General features: G+C 36.4%; 1 protein-coding gene across 9 annotated transcripts in view; it reads left to right on the forward strand.

Moving 5' to 3' along the window:
- LOC144450903 (uncharacterized) overlaps positions 1–21,617 on the forward strand; it is a 140,870-nt gene that overhangs the window by 101,098 nt on the left and 18,155 nt on the right. For 7 of the 9 annotated variants that reach the window (XR_013482268.1, XM_078141660.1, XM_078141656.1 and 4 more), the window contains 6 exons: positions 3,832–3,928; positions 5,445–5,685; positions 7,565–7,663; positions 10,326–10,516; positions 10,694–10,867; positions 19,558–19,826. Coding sequence is in view for 8 of the 9 variants with exons in the window: in XM_078141660.1 (XP_077997786.1) it covers positions 3,832–3,928; positions 5,445–5,685; positions 7,565–7,663; positions 10,326–10,516; positions 10,694–10,867; positions 19,558–19,826 (1,071 nt within the window). In the remaining variant the exon portion in view is untranslated. Of the gene's footprint in view, positions 1–3,831; positions 3,929–5,444; positions 5,686–7,564; positions 7,664–10,325; positions 10,517–10,693; positions 10,868–19,557; positions 19,852–21,617 lie in introns of all 9 variants that reach the window. The other 2 variants (XM_078141657.1, XM_078141663.1) reach the window with 2 other exon arrangements.

Consider the following 21,617-nt stretch of genomic DNA (forward strand, 5'->3'; position numbering starts at 1 on the left):
GTATTAAAAATGGACTCACCTACTTACATATCATTGTTCTACACTGGGCCACCTAGTTGTATTAAAAATGGACTCACCTACTTACATATCACCGTTCTACACTGGGCCACCTAGTTATATTAAAAATGGACCTACTTACATATCACCGTTTTACACTGGGCCACCTAGTTGTATTAAAAATGGACTCACCTACTTACATATCACCGTTCTACACTGGGCCACCTAGTTGTATTAAAAATAGACTCACCTACTTACATATCACCGTTCTACACTTACATATCACCTTTCTACACTGGGCCACCTAGTTGTATTAAATATGGACTTACTAACTTACATATCACCATTCTACACTGGGCCACCTAGTTGTATTAAAAATAGACTCACCTACTTACATATCACCGTTCTACACTTACATATCACCTTTCTACACTGGGCCACCTAGTTGTATTAAATATGGACTTACTAACTTACATATCACCATTCTACACTGGGCCACCTAGTTGTATTAAATATGGACTTACTAACTTACATATCACCATTCTACACTGGGCCACCTAGTTGTATTAAATATGGACTTACTAACTTACATATCACCATTCTACACTGGGCCACCTAGTTGTATTAAATATGGACTTACTAACTTACATATCACCATTCTACACTGGGCCACCTAGTTGTATTAAATATGGACTTACTAACTTACATATCACCATTCTACACTGGGCCACCTAGTTGTATTAAATATGGACTTACTAACTTACATATCACCTTTCTACACTGGGCCACCTAGTTGTATTAAATATGGACTTACTAACTTATATATCACCTTTCTACACTGGGCCACCTAGTTGTATTAAATATGGACTTACTAACTTACATATCACCTTTCTACACTGGGCCACCTAGTTGTATTAAATATGGACTTACTAACTTACATATCACCATTCTACACTGGGCCACCTAGTTGTATTAAAAATGGACTCACCTACTTACATATCACCGTTCTACACTGGGCCACCTAGTTATATTAAAAATGGACCTACTTACATATCACCGTTTTACACTGGGCCACCTAGTTGTATTAAAAATGGACTCACCTACTTACATATCACCGTTCTACACTGGGCCACCTAGTTGTATTAAAAATAGACTCACCTACTTACATATCACCGTTCTACACTTACATATCACCTTTCTACACTGGGCCACCTAGTTGTATTAAAAATGGACTTACTAACTTACATATCACCATTCTACACTGGGCCACCTAGTTGTATTAAAAATAGACTCACCTACTTACATATCACCGTTCTACACTTACATATCACCTTTCTACACTGGGCCACCTAGTTGTATTAAATATGTACTTACTAACTTACATATCACCATTCTACACTGGGCCACCTAGTTGTATTAAATATGGACTTACTAACTTACATATCACCATTCTACACTGGGCCACCTAGTTGTATTAAATATGGACTTACTAACTTACATATCACCATTCTACACTGGGCCACCTAGTTATATTAAAAATGGACTTACCTACTTACATATCACCATTCTACACTGGGCCACCTAGTTGTATTAAATATGGACTTACTAACTTACATATCACCATTCTACACTGGGCCACCTAGTTGTATTAAATATGGACTTACTAACTTACATATCACCATTCTACACTGGGCCACCTAGTTGTATTAAATATGGACTTACTAACTTACATATCACCATTCTACACTGGGCCACCTAGTTGTATTAAAAATGGACTTACCTACTTACATATCACCTTTCTACACTGGGCCACCTAGTTGTATTAAATATGGACTTACTAACTTACATATCACCTTTCTACACTGGGCCACCTAGTTGTATTAAATATGGACTTACTAACTTACATATCACCATTCTACACTGGGCCACCTAGTTGTATTAAAAATGGACTCACCTACTTACATATCACCGTTCTACACTGGGCCACCTAGTTATATTAAAAATGGACCTACTTACATATCACCGTTTTACACTGGGCCACCTAGTTGTATTAAAAATGGACTCACCTACTTACATATCACCGTTCTACACTGGGCCACCTAGTTGTATTAAAAATAGACTCACCTACTTACATATCACCGTTCTACACTTACATATCACCTTTCTACACTGGGCCACCTAGTTGTATTAAAAATGGACTTACTAACTTACATATCACCATTCTACACTGGGCCACCTAGTTGTATTAAAAATAGACTCACCTACTTACATATCACCGTTCTACACTTACATATCACCTTTCTACACTGGGCCACCTAGTTGTATTAAATATGGACTTACTAACTTACATATCACCATTCTACACTGGGCCACCTAGTTGTATTAAATATGGACTTACTAACTTACATATCACCATTCTACACTGGGCCACCTAGTTGTATTAAATATGGACTTACTAACTTACATATCACCATTCTACACTGGGCCACCTAGTTGTATTAAATATGGACTTACTAACTTACATATCACCATTCTACACTGGGCCACCTAGTTGTATTAAATATGGACTTACTAACTTACATATCACCATTCTACACTGGGCCACCTAGTTGTATTAAATATGGACTTACTAACTTACATATCACCTTTCTACACTGGGCCACCTAGTTGTATTAAATATGGACTTACTAACTTATATATCACCTTTCTACACTGGGCCACCTAGTTGTATTAAATATGGACTTACTAACTTACATATCACCTTTCTACACTGGGCCACCTAGTTGTATTAAATATGGACTTACTAACTTACATATCACCATTCTACACTGGGCCACCTAGTTGTATTAAAAATGGACTTACTAACTTACATATCACCATTCTACACTGGGCCACCTAGTTGTATTAAAAATGGACTTACCTACTTACATATCACCATTCTACACTGGGCCACCTAGTTGTATTAAAAATGGACTTACTAACTTACATATCACCATTCTACACTGGGCCACCTAGTTGTATTAAAAATGGACTTACCTACTTACATATCACCGTTCTACACTGGGCCACCTAGTTGTATTAAATATGGACTTACTAACTTACATATCACCATTCTACACTGGGCCACCTAGTTGTATTAAAAATGGACTTACCTACTTACATATCACCGTTCTACACTGGGCCACCTAGTTATATCAAAAATGGACCTACTTACATATCACCGTTTTACACTGGGCCACCTAGTTGTATTAAAAATGGACTCACCTACTTACATATCATTGTTCTACACTGGGCCACCTAGTTGTATTAAAAATGGACTCACCTACTTACATATCACCGTTCTACACTGGGCCACCTAGTTATATTAAAAATGGACCTACTTACATACCACCGTTTTACACTGGGCCACCTAGTTGTATTAAAAATGGACTCACCTACTTACATATCACCGTTCTACACTGGGCCACCTAGTTGTATTAAAAATAGACTCACCTACTTACATATCACCGTTCTACACTGGGCCACCTAGTTGCATTAAAAATGGACTCAACTTTTTACATATCACCGTTTTACACTGGGCCACCTAGTTGTATCAAAAATGGACTCACCTACTTACATATCACCGTTCTACACTTTTCCATAGCAGTTTCCTACCAAATCTGATATGTCTTATTGTTCACGTCACTCAATTCTGTACCATGTTTTTTGGGATTGATCTTTTCACTTCTATGTATTGTACAATGTAGTTTCTCTTACATTTCAATTTATATCCATCATGCTACAATGAAATGGCCACTATTTTCTATATTTTCTATATTTTCTCTTTCTATCTAGGGAGCAAGAATTTATTCAAAGAGAAGAATATTTTGTACAACAACATGCACAGAGTGAAGAAAAAAGCAAAAAGGAAATTGAACAGCTAGAAGAGAAGGTAATTATAATAACAAGGGAATGTCATACTGTCAAATATAGTATATAGTCATATCATGTACCTATAATCACATCCCCATGTATTGTAATGAGACAGTACTATTCTGTATCACAGACCTGCCCGGTTTCCTAAATAAGGTCACTTGCAGGAATTTTGGACTACTTTCTTTCTCGTTGCTATATGCGTTGCTATGTGTGTTGCAAAACTTGTTGGCATCCTGTACGTGTACGCTATCATGGCGGAAGCCGACGATATTAAACAGCAGCTCCAGGAAATTCCACCCAAAATCTTGTAACAGTATTCTATTTGGCAATTGTGGCAAAGTTACCTAATATATTGGTATTAAAGAATCTTTGGATTCAATCAATAATGTATACGTATAAATAGTGATGCCGAGATAGACAACGACATGCCGGTTATGAACAGCTGTGACTTGTAAGCTATGGTCATTTTTCTAAAACACATTTTGCATAGTTAAATTATCACGAATTTTATTAAATGTCATACCTGTTAACAATAATTTGTGTTACATGTTTTCCGTTTTTCGTGTATTGGCAGCAGTGTTTGTGTTTGTATATGTATATTAGCAATGCTTACAATGCATGACTAGATGCAACTCAAATGATGCGTATGTACATAGGCGTACATGCAATACACATGATGCATTGAGATCAATACATGAACATACTGAAATCAATCCACCAGGCAATACATGTGATGAGGCCTCGACATGCGTCAAGATTAACAACGAATGGCAATTTATTTTCAGTATAATATCCCTTAGAGTCTATAAATATGGCCAAATCATTGATTTAAAATGTTTTTGAGTGCTTCAAGAGGTATATGATAAAACCTTTACAGCCTGGATATTGTTTTTGTTTACCTCAGTTGTACAACTCATGGGCCCTCCAAAAGTTGGGCCCTTCCACCTTAAGACCTCGGTCCGCAAAACAACAATAAGACAGATATGAATCATGTACACAATAAGATTATTATTGTTAAAGAACATAACCTAGACACTCAAAAGGTAACACTGGTGGAGAATCTGGGCACCAACAGGGTATATTTTCTCAATTTCTATCCAAAAAGAATATGCGATGAGTAAACCCATATGAAATGGTAAAATGAACATACTTGTAAAAATACCTTGAAAGATGACAGTGAAACTTGAACACAACATAACAAACAAATAATTACGGGTATCAGAGATGTAACTCCACTACTTATGTGTGACATGGAATAAATGACCCAAATGTTATTTATGGGTGTAAAATTATGTATTTGTTATTTACCAATGGAGATGGTCTAATAAAGTGGCTTGGTACTGATTTAGACTTATTTACATAGTTCTGTCTAATTTGCCATAGGTCTACCGTGGCTTGTCAGTGCCATTAGATGATTTTGAATTTTAAGTTGTAAAGAGTTTGTTGTATAATGTGCTGAGATATAGTGTAGTGTGTTAATAATAATAATCTGTCTTATTGTGTTCATCATTCATCTTTGTCTTATATATTAGATCAAAGCATTAGAAAGAGAACTGGAAAATGCCAAGAGAAATGTAGGGACAAATGATATAGTTGATGATATCCAAGTAATCAAAGTTGAAGAAACTAAGTCAGAAAGGGACATCACTGAAAAAGAATTGGAAAAGGAAAAAATGAAGCCAGAGCCTCCAAAAATAGAAGAAATAAAAGTAGAAAAGAGGATTGTGAATGAAGAGCTTGTGCCTGAAAATGTTGTGTTACTTAACCAGCAAGGTAAGTCATATGTTGTGTTACTTAACCAAAGGTATGGGAAGGCATACTAAAGATTCAAATTCATTATTTTATATGTCTTGGCTTGTTTCACTGTAATGTTTTTCAATGTTGCTACACACAGTATAGACTCTCTCACAGTCCACGAAACTTTGCATAAATAGCTAAAACTTGGGTTGTTCTGTATATATCTACTGCATAATTGTACTCATATACTAGTATCCCAGTATCCCTAGCTCTGTACTGTGCGCCCTCATCGATCACATAGAGCTAACATTTTGTTGATGTGTTAGGCGAAGCTCCGAGCTTATGAGTACAATTATGCAGTAGATACATACAGAACAACCCAAGTTTTAGCTATTTATGCGAAGCTTCAAGACTGTGAGAGAGTCTACACACAGTAAAGCCCTTATAGTATAACATCACTTGTTGTATTTGATCTTGAGGCAGACTTTGGACTTGAAGGAAATGACACTATTATGTAATAATCCAGCCAACTCCATGATACACTTCGCCTACAGAACGTGAATATACAGTTCACTACAAATACCCCAGGAAAATGCTAAAATGATATCTCTGGGAGTGTTTTTAGTTTACTTCTAGTTTTGTATACACAAAACACACACACATACATACATACATACATACATACATACATACATACATACATACATACATACATACATACATACATACATACATACATACATACATACATACATACATACATACATACATACATAGACAGAGACACCACACAACACACACACACACACACACACACACACATACACACACACTGACAGATCTACATCTCTTGTATCTCTTGTAATAATGAACGGTAACTTTGTGTCTATTGTCTTTGCACTACAACAATCCAGTATTCAAGCCCCTATGGTTCAAGCCCCCATGGTTCAAACCCCTATGGTTCAAGCCCCTATGGTTCAAGCCCCTATGGTTCAAGCCCCCTATGGTTCAAGCCCCTATGGTTCAAGCCTCCATGGTTCAAGCCCCTATGGTTCAAGCCCCCTATGGTTCAAGCCCCTATGATTCAAGCCCCCCATGGTTCAAACCCCCATGGTTCAAGCCCCCTATGGTTCAAGCCCCCGTGGTTCAAGCCCCCGTGGTTCAAGCCCCCTATGGTTCAAGCCCCCATGGTTCAAGCCCCCTATGGTTCAAGCCCCCATGGTTCAAGCCCCCCATGGTTCAAGCCCCCTATGGTTCAAGCCCCCATGGTTCAAGCCCCCTATGGTTCAAGCCCATATGGTTCAAGCCCCCATGGTTCAAGCCCCCCATGGTTCAAGCCCCCCATGGTTCAAGCCCCCTGTGGTTCAAGCCCCCTGTGGTTCAAGCCCCTGTGGTTCAAGCCCCCATGGTTCAAGCCCCCTATGGTTCAAGCCCCCGTGGTTCAAGCCCCCGTGGTTCAAGCCCCCTGTGGTTCAAGCCCCCTGTGGTTCAAGCCCCTGTGGTTCAAGCCCCTGTGGTTCAAGCCCCCGTGGTTCAATCCCCCGTGGTTCAAGCCCCCGTGGTTCAATCCCCTGTGGTTCAATCCCCTGTGGTTCAAGCCCCCATGGTTCAAGTCCCCATGGTTCAAGCCCCCATGGTTCAAGCCCCTATGGTTCAAGCCCCCTATGGTTCAAGCCCCCTATGGTTCAAGCCCCTATGGTTCAAGCCCCCTATGGTTCAAGCCCCCATGGTTCAAGCCCCCTATGGTTCAAGCCCCCTATGGTTCAAGCCCCCATGGTTCAAGCCCCCTATGGTTCAAGCCCCTGTGGTTCAAGCCCCCATGGTTCAAGCCCCCAAACTGATGAACAGCACTCCTAGTGGCCAAACCACAAAATCTTTTATTTCTGAAATATAGCTGATTCTTTCTCCCTTCAAGTGTTTACAGAAGAAGACAGGCGACCTTCATTTGAAGACATTTTAGAAGCTGAAGGTTTGAAGGAAACCATTGTAGATGATGAGCCAGACTCCACAACAGGTAAGATAAAATTCTTACAAATGGCACAGTCAATAATCAAAAATAATTTTTTTTATTTCAAACAATAGTTTTCATGTAAAAAACTCAACATTATGGTTACATTTTTCAAAAACTACAAATAATTTCTGGTAATACATTTAAGTTGAGATAACACATGGCAGATATTATCCAACCAGATTTCAATAAATATTGAGACAGAGAATTAATTCATATGTCAATACCTAAACCAGTTTATCTTTTTGTTGAAATGTTGGTGATTTATCAGACTGTGACCTCCAACATCAGATTTCAATTTTAAGCAATGTTATGGATTTCCAGATACCAAACTATTATTGTCACTAGAATTTAGGTTCTGAGGAGATTGTTTTTGGGTTTTGTGACTTCTGAGCTCAGTTCATCTGTCAGCCATGCATTGTCTGTCATATAGACCATGTAATACACATGTTTGAGTGTCTGTATTCTCATGTATTTAACTAGAATTTACAATATGTGGTTGGGTTTTGTGTCTTCTGTCAAGTATTTTTAGTGCATCATCAAAACAATGACTTAAGTTACCATAATTCTGATATAATGTCAGTTTGTGGTTTAAACTTGACAAACAAAAATGTATATTAGCAATGCTTATATGTAATCATTGAACAATAGAATGTGGCTATATGTAATCATTGAACAATAGAATGTGGCTTAATGTAATCATCGAACAATAGAATGTGGCTATATGTAATCATTGAACAATAGAATGTGGCTATATGTAATCATTGAACAATAGAATGTGGCTATATGAAATCATTGAACAATAGAATGTGGCTTAATGTAATCATTCAACAATAGAATGTGGCTATATGAAATCATTGAACAATAGAATGTGGCTTAATGTAATCATTGAACAATAGAATGTGGCTATATGTAATCATTCAACAATAGAATGTGGCTATATGCAATCATTGCAAATTTTCCATTTCCAAAGCCATAACTCAGACATGTTTGAACAGGTCCCCCCCCCCCCCCCCATACCTGACTCATCCTTTATTAGTCCCCGCGGACGAAGTCCGGAACGGGGACTTATGGATTGGGTTCCGTCTGTCCGTCCGTCCGTCCGTCCGTCCGCAGCTGTTTCTTGGAGATGCCTGGACCGATTTTTTTCAAACTTGGTACAGGGGCAACATACTATGGCATACATATGCACGTCAATTTGTTTTATGATACGATCCAATATGGCCGCCTAGCAACCATTTTGTTTGCGAATTTTCCCTGTCTAGAGCCATAACTCAGACATGCTTTAACAGATCTCATTCAAAGTTGGTATTAGGACAGTGTTCTATGACATACATGTGCATATTCATTGTTGTCATGATACGATCCAATATGGCCGCCTAGCAGCCATTTTGTTTGTGAATTTTCATGTCCAAAGCCATAACTCAGACATGCTTGAACAGATCTCATTCAAAGTTGGTATTAGGACAGTGTTCTATGACATACATGTGCATATCCATTTTCATTGTGATACGATCCAATATGGCTGCCTGGTAGCCATTTTGTTTGTGAATTTTCATGTCCAAAGCCATAACTCAGACATGCTTGAACAGATCTCATTCAAAGTTGGTATTAGGACAGTGTTCTATGACATACATGTGTATATCCATTTTCGTCGTGATACGATCCAATATGGCTGCCTGCCAGCCATTTTGTTTGCGAATTTTCCATGTCCAAAGCCATAACTCAGACATGCTTAAACAGATCTCATTCAAAGTTGGTATTAGGACAGTGTTCTATGACATACATGTGCATATCCATTTTTGTTGTGATACAATCCAATATGGCTGCCTGGCAGCCATTTTGTTTGCGAATTTTCATGTCCAAAGCCATAACTCAGACATGCTTGAACAGATCTCATTTAAAGTTGGTATTAGGACAGTGTTCTATGACATACATGTGCATATCCATTTTCGTCATGATATGATCCAATATGGCTGCCTGGCAGCCATTTTGTTTGTGAATTTTCCATGTCCAAAGCCATAACTCAGACTCCATTTTCATCGTGATATGATCCCCGTACCCAACCAATCCTTTATTGTTGGAGGCATATTCCATGTCCAACAAGCACACACAACATATCTAAGTCTGTTTGTTTTAGGTTCACAAATGTTGTTGCGTGATCAGAGTAGTGATAATTCCTTAAAACCCAATTATAGCGGGGACTATGTCATTCTCAATGACTTGTTGTTGAATGGTTTATTCCATCACGTCATCTTGTCCAATGAGGAGACATAACATGAGTAAGCATGTTCCATGTCCAACGAGCAGACACAACATATCTAAGTCTGTTTGATTTTAGGTTCACAAGTGTTGTTGCGTGAAATACCAAGTCATGTCATATGTTAATAAAGTACCAAGTTTTGTTGGGCACTAAGGTGTTGCTCTTATGGTGACCATTTAACAAATAAAGATTATTATAATTAAGTCATTCTATCAGCTACACTTGTCTTGCTATGTACCAATGATTGCTAATTACCATGGTAACACTTAAACACCAAATAGTTTCCATAAGGAACAATCTAATCTTGACATTGTCAATATCACAACACTTGTCAACACGTACCAAACATAGCAAATATTGTCATTAGACTAAAATTGTTACTTGTAATTTCTGGTATGATTTTAGCTGTTCCTGTTATTGTAGTTGGTGCAGACATAAATGGCAAAGAAGGGGATGAGGAGGATGAGGAAGGAGACAAAAATGAAGTTAGTGATGATGAATCATCAGGTGACGGTGAAGGAATGTATGAAGTTACAACACCAGATGATGATAGCCATGAACAGAACTTAGAAGACAAATTAGAGGCAATCAGTGTTGTAAGTAGTATATAGCATTTAAGTCTGCCCTGCATGAACACTAAAGAGATCTTAACTATCCATTGTCAAACATGATCAACTGCCTGTATGAAGGCGACCCCATTTTGATGGACAAGAAGGATTGATCAAATATGATGCATTGTTGTTAATATTGGTCTAACTGATTATCTTTGTTAGGATACTGATTTTAGTACTCTCATACCGGAGACACAACGACTAGATGTCAGTCTTGAGAGGTCAAAAGCACAACTTGTCAGTGCTAGTGCCTTGGCAGATAGGCGTAGACCTACCAGAAGGAAATCGGAAGAGTCAGTTAGCACTGATATGTGGGCTGATAGTACATCCTCACAGGTAGTTAATTGTACAAATTAACTATATGTAGCAGTGGTAATGCTTACCTGGCTTTTATCATCACTTACAAAGCAATCTATATGTAGTCATTGTCAAGGCACACATAGCTGCTAGATGTTGCATTTTTAGCACAAATGAACCAGTCAGGTTCTTTAGTGTTATAGGTGAGGTGTGGTGTGGTGTGATGTGGTGTGTGCCTGTCTGTCTGTCTGCCTGCCTGTCTGTCTGTCATCTGTCTGTCTCAGCTCTGTGCACAATTTAAACTCAAAAACTGCTGGCTGATTGTTTTGATATGTAATAGGGATGTTCTTTTTGGTGTATAGTTGGGAAATTGTTGAAATCAAAATGATCGCACCAGAGGTATGTGTTTTGGGTCAAAAAGTGTCATTTTTTGAAGCAAAGAGCTTCCAGTCTCAAGCCATATTGCAAGTTATTGATGTCACAAAATCGTAGAATTTGCACCTACTTCTCAATGGCACCATGGAGTATTTCATACCTACTTCTCAATGGCACCATGGAGTATTTCATACCTACTTCTACATCAAGGTTAATATATCTGTTTGAGATTGCTTGAAAACACTATTATTAGCACAGCTGAACTATAAATATAGTATTCATTCATGCTATAGACCTGATAAAATGTCTTGTCTGACTGTCTGACTTAAAGTCAAAAACCACTGTCAAAATTATTTTGATATTTGGTAGGGATGTTCATTTCAGCCTCTAGTTAGGATAATGTTCAAGAAAAAATATACATATCTGCCTAGCAACAAGACCATGCCCACAGCAACAGCCAAATGGTGTTGCATAATGCAAAAGTAACAACAGGAATGGGTCGGAAATGAATAAACATTCAACTAAAGTATGCAAACATGCCTAGCAACAAGACACCCATAATGAAAACCAAATGTTGTTGCATATTGCAAAATGAATAAACAATAAAACTATGTAAGATATGCATCACAACAAGACCACACCCACAGTAAGAGCCAAATGCCTGTATAATTTAAGCATAGCAATGGTCAAATGATGATGGATATTGCATACATGAAAACAGTGATGCACAGGCAAGTGAATAGCATGGCATGCTATATGAACTGTACACACGTACGCTATCAACAGCAGTGTAAACAATCGAAAATACATAGTAAAATACTGGGCATTCCGTCACATACCGATCATTTCAAATAATATATTGAGTCAAACAGGCGGTTTGTTCACAACTAAACTTTTAATGGACCGATCAATGTACAGATTATCCTTAAATATGAGTAGCAGATAAAATAATTCCAGTTACTTCACTGTTGTATGAATGACATCATGGCATTCATGGTCAGAGTTGATTTGCATCAGATCAGCTGTCTTCAAAGTAGCTTTATTGCTAATATGCAAATTATCCATATTCTGGGCCCAAATAAAACCATAACAACGTAATTAGTTCTTTCTTTTTCTTTTTTCAATATACTGGTAGGCCAAAAAAGTAAAAGGATTTGTTTTTCTTCCTAATGCGCATCATCTAAAATCATACGTGTCACATGATTTGATTTCATTTTCCTGATTTCACCAACATCTACATTCTACATTCCATATCGATGGCGAAACCAAACAGTTTGAGAAGTACAGATGGGAGGTTGTAAACAAACAGTTTACAATGTATGTAGTTTACTTTCAGAGTTCATCAATACATGTTATTAATCGTTCAGGGCAGCTTCAGTGGTAACATCATGTATGTGGATAGTGTAATGGTTGATGAGTCAGTATGCTTCCCCAACCAACACCCCCCCCCCCCCCCCCACTCAAAAAAAAAATAGCACATCACTGGATCATTTTTAAAATTTCCCTAGGACAAGAAACAAACTCTTGTTTTTTTGGCCTTACCATATAATAGTGATAAACCACCCCAGGGGCTGGTATACCAGTTTTGACCAGTGGACTCAATAATTGCATGCAACTCGCTATAGCTTGTGCATATATTTCGTTCACTGGTCAAATATAAATACTCAGGAGGTGGTTTATTGCTTAATTAACTTCATTATTTCATATCTAAATCTATCAGTGTGTGTGTTGGTATTTTCCATATTTTTCATGAACATGTGCTTGAACACTTGTATCATGTCCTCACTTTTTAGCACAACTGAACTGATAAGGTTCAGTCCTGCTATAGGCATGGCAAAGTGTCTGTCTGTGTCTGTGTGTGTGTGTGTGTGTGTGTGTGTGTGTGTGTGTGTGTGTGTGTGTGTGTGTGTGTAAGCAACTTAACCGGCTGGACCAATTGCCATTTTGTGGGTATATTGCACTGGATGTCTGGTTGTGAAGTTGTTCAAATCAAAATGATCAGTGTGTGATTTTGGTAAAAAAAAACCATGATTTTTGGTCAAAAAACATCAATTCTAAAACTACTGGGCAGATCATTCTGAAATTTGATGGGAAGATTCTTAGGGGTGTTTAGATTAAGAATTGTTCATGACGTGATGATCCCATCAGTGATTTGCAAATTAGGTATAAAAATGTGTTATTTTGGTCAAAAATCTATAATTCCAAAATAGTTGAGCAGATTGGGTTGAAATTTGATGGGGATGTGTAGATGAAGCGGTATTCACAATATGATGATCCCATCAGTGAATTATGTCTAAAAATCTCAATTTTGGTCAAAAACTTATATCTTGAAACTGCATTGTGAATGGGATTGAAACTTGGTAGGGATGTTTCTGGAGGTGTTATTCTGCAGTTACTGTGGAAAATACTTTGACATAATTGGTCCGAGCAACCAAGACCACTCCCTTCACAACAGTGAAATGATGAATATTACAAAGATAACAACAGGGATGGGTAGATAAGTGAATGAATATTCAAAAAATGTATGTAAATATTCCTAGCAATAGGACCATGCCCATGGCAGCTGCTAAATAATGGTTAATATTGCGAAGATGAAAAATGCAAAGGGTAGGCAAATTATAAAAAATCCAAAAATGTATGCAAATATGCCTAGCAACATGACCACACCCAAAGCAACAGCCAACTACAGTTGTGCTACAGCACCATTAGCGGTATTTTTACAATGTACTAACACCACAATTTCACTTTCCTTTCCACCCATCCATCTGTCTGTCTGTCTGTCTGTCTGTTTGTCTGTCAGAAGCCTAATAACCATATAACTAATGAAAGGGGAATGCGGATTACTGTCTTTCATGTAGGTAGCCAACTTTTCCATGAGTTTTGTCAGTGTTGTGTTGTCTTTGTTGTAATATTAATATGCTGTTATGTTTTCATACATTACTTTGTAATGAATTGTCATTGGTTCCTGTGCTTGGTTGTAGTGGTGCATGATATTAGAACCTAAAGAGCTTCTTCCCAAATTTGTGTATATGCATACTCTGTATTTGTAGTCATGTTAGCATAGTGTCTAGACTAATACTCTATTTGTAGTCATGTTAGCATAGTGTCTAGACTAATACTCTGTTTTTGTAGTCATGTTAGCATAGTGTCTAGACTAATACTCTGTTTTTGTAGTCATGTTAGCATAGTGTCTAGACTAATACTCTGTATTTGTAGTCATGTTAGCATAGTGTCTAGACTAATACTCTGTTTTTGTAGTCATGTTAGCATAGTGTCTAGACTAATACTGTATTTGTAGTGATGTTAGCATAGTGTCTAGACTAATACTGTATTTGTAGTCATGTTAGCATAGTGTCTAGACTAATACTGTATTTGTAGTCATGTTAACATAGTGTCTAGACTAATACTGTATTTGTAGTCATGTTAACATAGTGTCTAGACTAATACTGTATTTGTAGTCGTGTTAGCATAGTGTCTAGACTAATACTGTATTTGTAGTCATGTTAGCATAGTGTCTAGACTAATACTGTATTTGTAGTCATGTTAGCATAGTGTCTAGACTAATACTGTATTTGTAGTGATGTTAGCATAGTGTCTAGACTAATACTGTATTTGTAGTCATGTTAGCATAATGTCTAGACTAATACTGTATTTGTAGTCATGTTAGCATAGTGTCTAGACTAAACAAATATATATAAGATAACAGTTTTCAGACTGGTTTTTTAACACAACTGAACTGATAAGGTGCTATAGGCATGGTGTGGTGTGTGTGTGGATGACAAAAACTGATTGTATGTGATTTAGATCATTTTTGGTCAAAAGATAAACTAACAAACTAATGGGCAGGTTTGTCTGAAATTTAGTGAGAACATTCTTAGGGATGTGTAAATTAAGATTTATTCATAACATGATGATTCCATCAGTAATATGTAAATTAGGGCTAAATATGTGTCTTTTTGGTCAAAAGTCTATAATTCCAAAGTTGTTGAGCAGATTTGGTTGAAATTTGATGGGGATGAAATATTATTCTGGAGATTTTCTTCAAAACATTTTGACACAATTATCCCTAACAACCAAAAAGAAATATATTTTAGTCAAAAACAACATCATCTGGTAGGCAAGTATAAGTAAACATTATAAAAATGTATGTGAATATCCCTAGCAACCATGACCATGCCCATAGCAACAGCCAAACGGTGGTGTATTTCACAAAGATAACAACATGGATTCTTAGACAAGTGAACAAACATTCAAAAGGTGTATGCAAATATGCCTAGCAGAAAGACCACCCATGGCAACAGCCAAATGATCACGTTTATTGAAAAGATATAAGGGATTAATAGAAAAAAAGAATAAACTTTCAAAAAATGTATGCAAATATACCTAACAACAAGACCATGCCCATAGCAACAGCCAAATGATTGCATATATTGCAAAGATAACAACAGGGCTGGATAGGCAACTGGATAATCAATCAGTCAGCAAATGAACACCTACCTAGCATGGATCAGCATGTGGTTAAACTTTTTTTAAAAACTGTTGTGCTACAATGCCATTGACGCTATTTTGTTAAGCATATAGATTGTTCTTTGCCATTGTACAGACTTCTAATAACTTTGACAGCTTATGTTGCTCCACTTTGTATTGGGTTTTGTTTGCATATAACTTCCATGTTATTACTTTACATATTCTCTATTTATATAACAATGACATCAAATAAGGCAATACAACTTATATCTTTATCAATATGACAACTGCTTAGGTTCAGTAGTGGTATAGGCATGTCAAAGTCTCTGTCTGTGTGTCTGTGTGTGTATGTGTGTGTGTGTGTGTGTGCGTGCGCACGTGTGAATGAGTGTGTGTATGCGTAAACAACTTATAATGATCCCATTAGTGATATGCAAATTAGGTATAAAAATGTGTCTTTTTGGTCAAAAATCATTCATTTTAAAATAATTGAGCTGATTGGCCCTAGCAACCATGACCATGCCCTTAGCAACAGTGAAATGATGATACATATTACAAAGATAACAGGGATGGGTATGTAAGTGAATACAGATTGGAAAAAATATATGCAAAATGCTGAGCAACAGCACCACACTTACAGCAACAGCTACATGTTAATGATGATTTTGATTGCAACAATGAAGACTGGGAAGTGAAGGCAAGTTATAAAGATTCCAAGAAATGTATGCAAATATGCCTAGCAGCAAGACCATGCCCATAGCAACAGCCAAATACAGTTGTGCTATAATGCTAGTGGTGCTATTTTGTACAAAAATAACACCAGGTATGTGTTAAACACCAGATATAAGTTAAACACCAGATATATGTTAAACACCAGATATATGTTAAACACCAAGTATATGTTAGACACTAGATATATGTTAAACACCAGATATATGTTAAACACCAGATATATGTTAAACACCAGATATATGTTAGACACTAGATATATGTTAAACACTAGATATATGTTAAACACCAGATATATGTTAGACACTAGATATATGTTAGACATCAGATATATGTTAGACACCAGATATATCTTAGACACTAGGTACATGTTAGACACCAGATATAAGTTAAACACTAGGTATATGTTAGACACTAGGTATATGTTAGACACTAGATATATGTTAGACACTAGATATATGTTAGACACTAGGTATATGTTAGACACAAGGTATATGTTAGACACTAGGTATATGTTAGACACCAGATATAAGTTAAACACTAGGTATATGTTAGACACTAGGTATATGTTAGACACCAGATATATGTTAGACACTAGATATATGTTAGACACTAGGTATATGTTAGACACTAGATATATGTTAAACACTAGGTATATGTTAGACACTAGATATATGTCAGACACCAGATATATGTTAGACACTAGGTATATGTTAGACACCAGATATATGTTAGACACTAGGTATATGTTAGACACTAGGTATATGTTAGACACTAGGTATATGTTAGACACTAGGTATATGTTAAACACTAGGTATATGTTAGACACTAGGTATATGTTAGACACTAGGTATATGTTAGACACCAGATATATGTTAGACACCAGATATATGTTAAACACCAGATATATGTTAGACACTAGATATATGTTAGACACCAGGTATATGTTAGGCACTAGGTATATGTTAAACACTAGGTATATGTTAGACACTAGGTACATGTTAGACACTAGGTATATGTTAGACACTAGGTACATGTTAGACACTAGATATATGTTTAAGACACTAGGTATATGTTAGACACTAGATATATGTTAGACACTAGGTATATGTTAGACACTAGGTACATGTTAGACACTAGATATATGTTAGACACTAGATATATGTTTAAGACACTAGGTATATGTTAGACACTAGATATATGTTAAACACCAGATATATGTTAAACACCAGATATATGTTAGACACTAGATATATGTTAGACACTAGGTATATGTTAGACACTAGGTACATGTTAGACACTAGATATATGTTAGACACTAGATATATGTTTAAGACACTAGGTATATGTTAGACACTAGATATATGTTAAACACCAGATATATGTTAAACACCAGATATATGTTAGACACTAGATATATGTTAGACACCAGGTATATGTTAGGCACTAGGTATATGTTAAACACTAGGTATATGTTAGGCACTAGATATATGTTAGACACTAGATATATGTTAGACACTAGGTACATGTTAGACACCAGATATATGTTAGACACCAGATATATGTTTAAGACACTAGATATATGTTTAAGACACTAGATATATGTTAGACACCAGATATATGTTAGACACCAGATATATGTTAGACACCAGATATATGTTAGACACCAGATATATGTTAGACACTAGATATATGTTTAAGACACTAGGTATATGTTAAACACCAGATATATGTTAGACACTAGGTATATGTTAGACACTAGGTATATGTTAGACACTAGATATATGTTAGACACTAGGTATATGTTAGACACTAGATATATGTTAGACACTAGGTATATGTTAGACACTAGGTACATGTTAGACACTAGGTATATGTTAGACACTAGGTATATGTTAGACACTAGGTACATGTTAGACACTAGATATATGTTAGACACTAGGTATATGTTTAAGACACTAGATATATGTTAGACACTAGATATATGTTAGACACTAGATATATGTTAGACACCAAGTATATGTTAAACACCAGATATATCCTAGACACCAGATACATGTTAGATACTAGGTAAATGTTAGACACTAGGTACATGTTAGACACTAGATATATGTGAGACACTAGGTACATGTTAGACACCAGATATATGTTAGACACTAGGTATATGTTAGACACCAGGTATATGTTAGACACTAGATATATGTTAAACACCAGATATATGTTAAACACTAGATATATGTTAGACACTAGATATATGTTAGACACCAGATATATGTTAGACACCAGATATATCTTAGACACTAGGTATATGTTAGACACCAGATATATGTTAGACACTAGGTATATGTTAGACACTAGATATATGTGAGACACTAGATATATGTTAGACACTAGATATATGTTAGACACTAGATATATGTTAGACACTAGATATATGTGAGACACTAGATATATGTTAGACACTAGGTATATGTTAGACACTAGGTATATGTTAGACACCAGATATATGTTAGACACCAGGTATATGTTAGACACTAGGTATATGTTAGACACTAGGTACATGTTAAACACTAGGTATATGTTAAACACCAGATATATGTTAGACACTAGATATATGTTAGACACCAGATATATGTTAGACACTAGGTATATGTTAGACACTAGGTATATGTTAGACACCAGATATAAGTTAAACACTAGGTATATGTTAGACACTAGGTATATGTTAGACACTAGGTACATGTTAGACACCAGATATATGTTAGACACTAGGTATATGTTAGACACTAGGTATATGTTAGACACCAGATATAAGTTAAACACTAGGTATATGTTAAACACTAGGTATATGTTAGACACTAGATATATGTTAGACACCAGGTATATGTTAGACACTAGGTATATGTTAGACACTAGGTACATGTTAGACACTAGGTATATGTTAGACACTAGGTACATGTTAAACACTAGGTATATGTTAAACACCAGATATATGTTAAACACTAGATATATGTTAGACACTAGATATATGTTAGACACCAGATATATGTTAAACACCAGATATATGTTAAACACTAGATATATGTTAGACACTAGATATATGTTAGACACTAGGTATATGTTTGTATTAATTTGGATCAATGTGTTTGTATTAATAGACTAAAAGCAACCATGTCAGTAGGGCAGATGAAGAGCTAGTCAACTCAACAAAGTCAGAACCAGTGCAATCCAAACCAGTCAGAAGACCTAGTAAGAAAACAAGTAGAGCACCTCCTCCCCCTTCCAGTGATGAAACACCACCAGAACCCAAGTCTTCATCAAAACCTATGAAAGAAGCAATCAGTGGTTCTCCTGCAGCTGCTCAAAGGCCTGCCAAAGGTTCACCTAAGAATTCCAAAGGAGAAGCAAAACTTGGCACAGATGAACTGTGAGTTGACCTCTAAATATAGATGGTGCATATGCTCTCCTCTGTGTCAGTGGCTCCAAATTGGTGTTGCCTCCTATTAAAGGAATGCTGAATTTAAACGCATCAAAGGGTTTGCACTTCAGAAAAATTGTTTTAAATTCATTGATAATATAATTATCACAATATCAATCATACTTTTCAATAAAAACATGATAAAAGTCGTGAACTTGTCACTTTTTATTATTGTCGACATTTTGACGCCAAAATGAGGCTGGAGGCTCTTGTGTGCTGTGGTGTACAGACAATGACCACATTCATTGGTGCTATTTTTTACAAGTATGATTAACATTGTGATAATTATATCATCAATGGAGTGAAAACAATTTTTCTGAAGTGCAAACCCGTTGGTGTGTATTCATTCAGCTTTCATTTAAAGTCTTCGTCTTGTCTAGTTTCACATTGATAGTGTTACATACATGAACGTTTCATCTGTTACGGCATGAGTAAGACATTTGCAGAGAAAGAGGCTAGTACTGTAGTACACAAGTACACATACAGTAACAAGTAATCTTTAGTACTAACAGAAGTGAAAGTGCATTTCCCTCTAATAATATGACAGGAATGTAAATTACACACATTGAGTAACATTGACTGCATTGGCAACACTAGTGATAACATTTAGACACAGTTTGATATTTACAACAAACTGCATGTGTATGTATGTGGTCAGCTATTTTGTGATTTCCTGCAAGGGATTATGGGAAAATATCTGGCAGTGACATCACAAATACCCATATCTCTTTGTCTTGTATTTGTATTTGTCAAGACACAAAAAATATAATGATATTCATAATTTCATCATCAGGGATTCCCCATAAACTATTGTAGGGAATCCCAAATAGCTGAACTTATGTTAAGAGCAGTAGGGCTTCTTTACAAAAGTTCAAAGTTGAGTTTATACCAAGGTGCTATTTTGTCATCCAAAAGTCAAATATAAATTGATAGCAATTACATTAATACATGCACACTAAAGGCAGAAATAATTCTAACTTGAATTTTTAGCTCCGCTGTCAGCAAAGGCTGCACAGAGCTTAAGGGTTAGGTTGACTCACCCACATCGTTCATCTGTCAGCTTTTCTACTTTTGGTCAGTACAAAACACAAGTACAGGTCAGGCCAGGTATCTACTGAATATTTTTGGGGGGATTTGCATTCAGATCCAAAGATGTGAACCTGTCATATTTGATATACATTTTTGATTGTTTGTCAGGTTATTCTTTCTCAGCAATTCGCCTTCAGTTATCTTTGTTTTCAAAATCACCACACAATTATTGTCTTCTGTTCTAAGAATTATATTTTTAGCTCCGCTGTCAGCGAAAGCTGAAAGCATAGCTTTAGGTATAGGTTGTATAGAGTATAGAGAGTATAGGTGAATCATAGGTGTCCGTCAAACTTTTATATTTTCATCATCTTCTCCGAAAGTAACAGCCAGAATACTTCGATATTTGGTGTGCATGTTCCCTGGGGGGGGGGGGGGGGGAGGCTATTCAGATTTGTTCATTTGTTGATCTGTGCCATTTTCAATTTTTTATGATTTTTTTAAAAAAAATGACATTTTCATCATCATCTCATCTCCTCAAATACTACATGTCAGATTGCTTTGATATCTGGTGTGTTGATGCACAGAGGGTAGCTTACTTAGATTTGTTAATTTCAAGTCAGCACGTCTTCTCTTCTATTTTTTATGATTTTTTTTTTATAATTTGAAAAAAAAATGAATATGTTAATGAGCATTATGACTGACGCCATATTG

This window comes from Glandiceps talaboti, chromosome 20 (genome assembly GCF_964340395.1).
Source record: "Glandiceps talaboti chromosome 20, keGlaTala1.1, whole genome shotgun sequence".
Classification (NCBI taxonomy): Eukaryota; Metazoa; Hemichordata; class Enteropneusta; family Spengelidae; genus Glandiceps; species Glandiceps talaboti.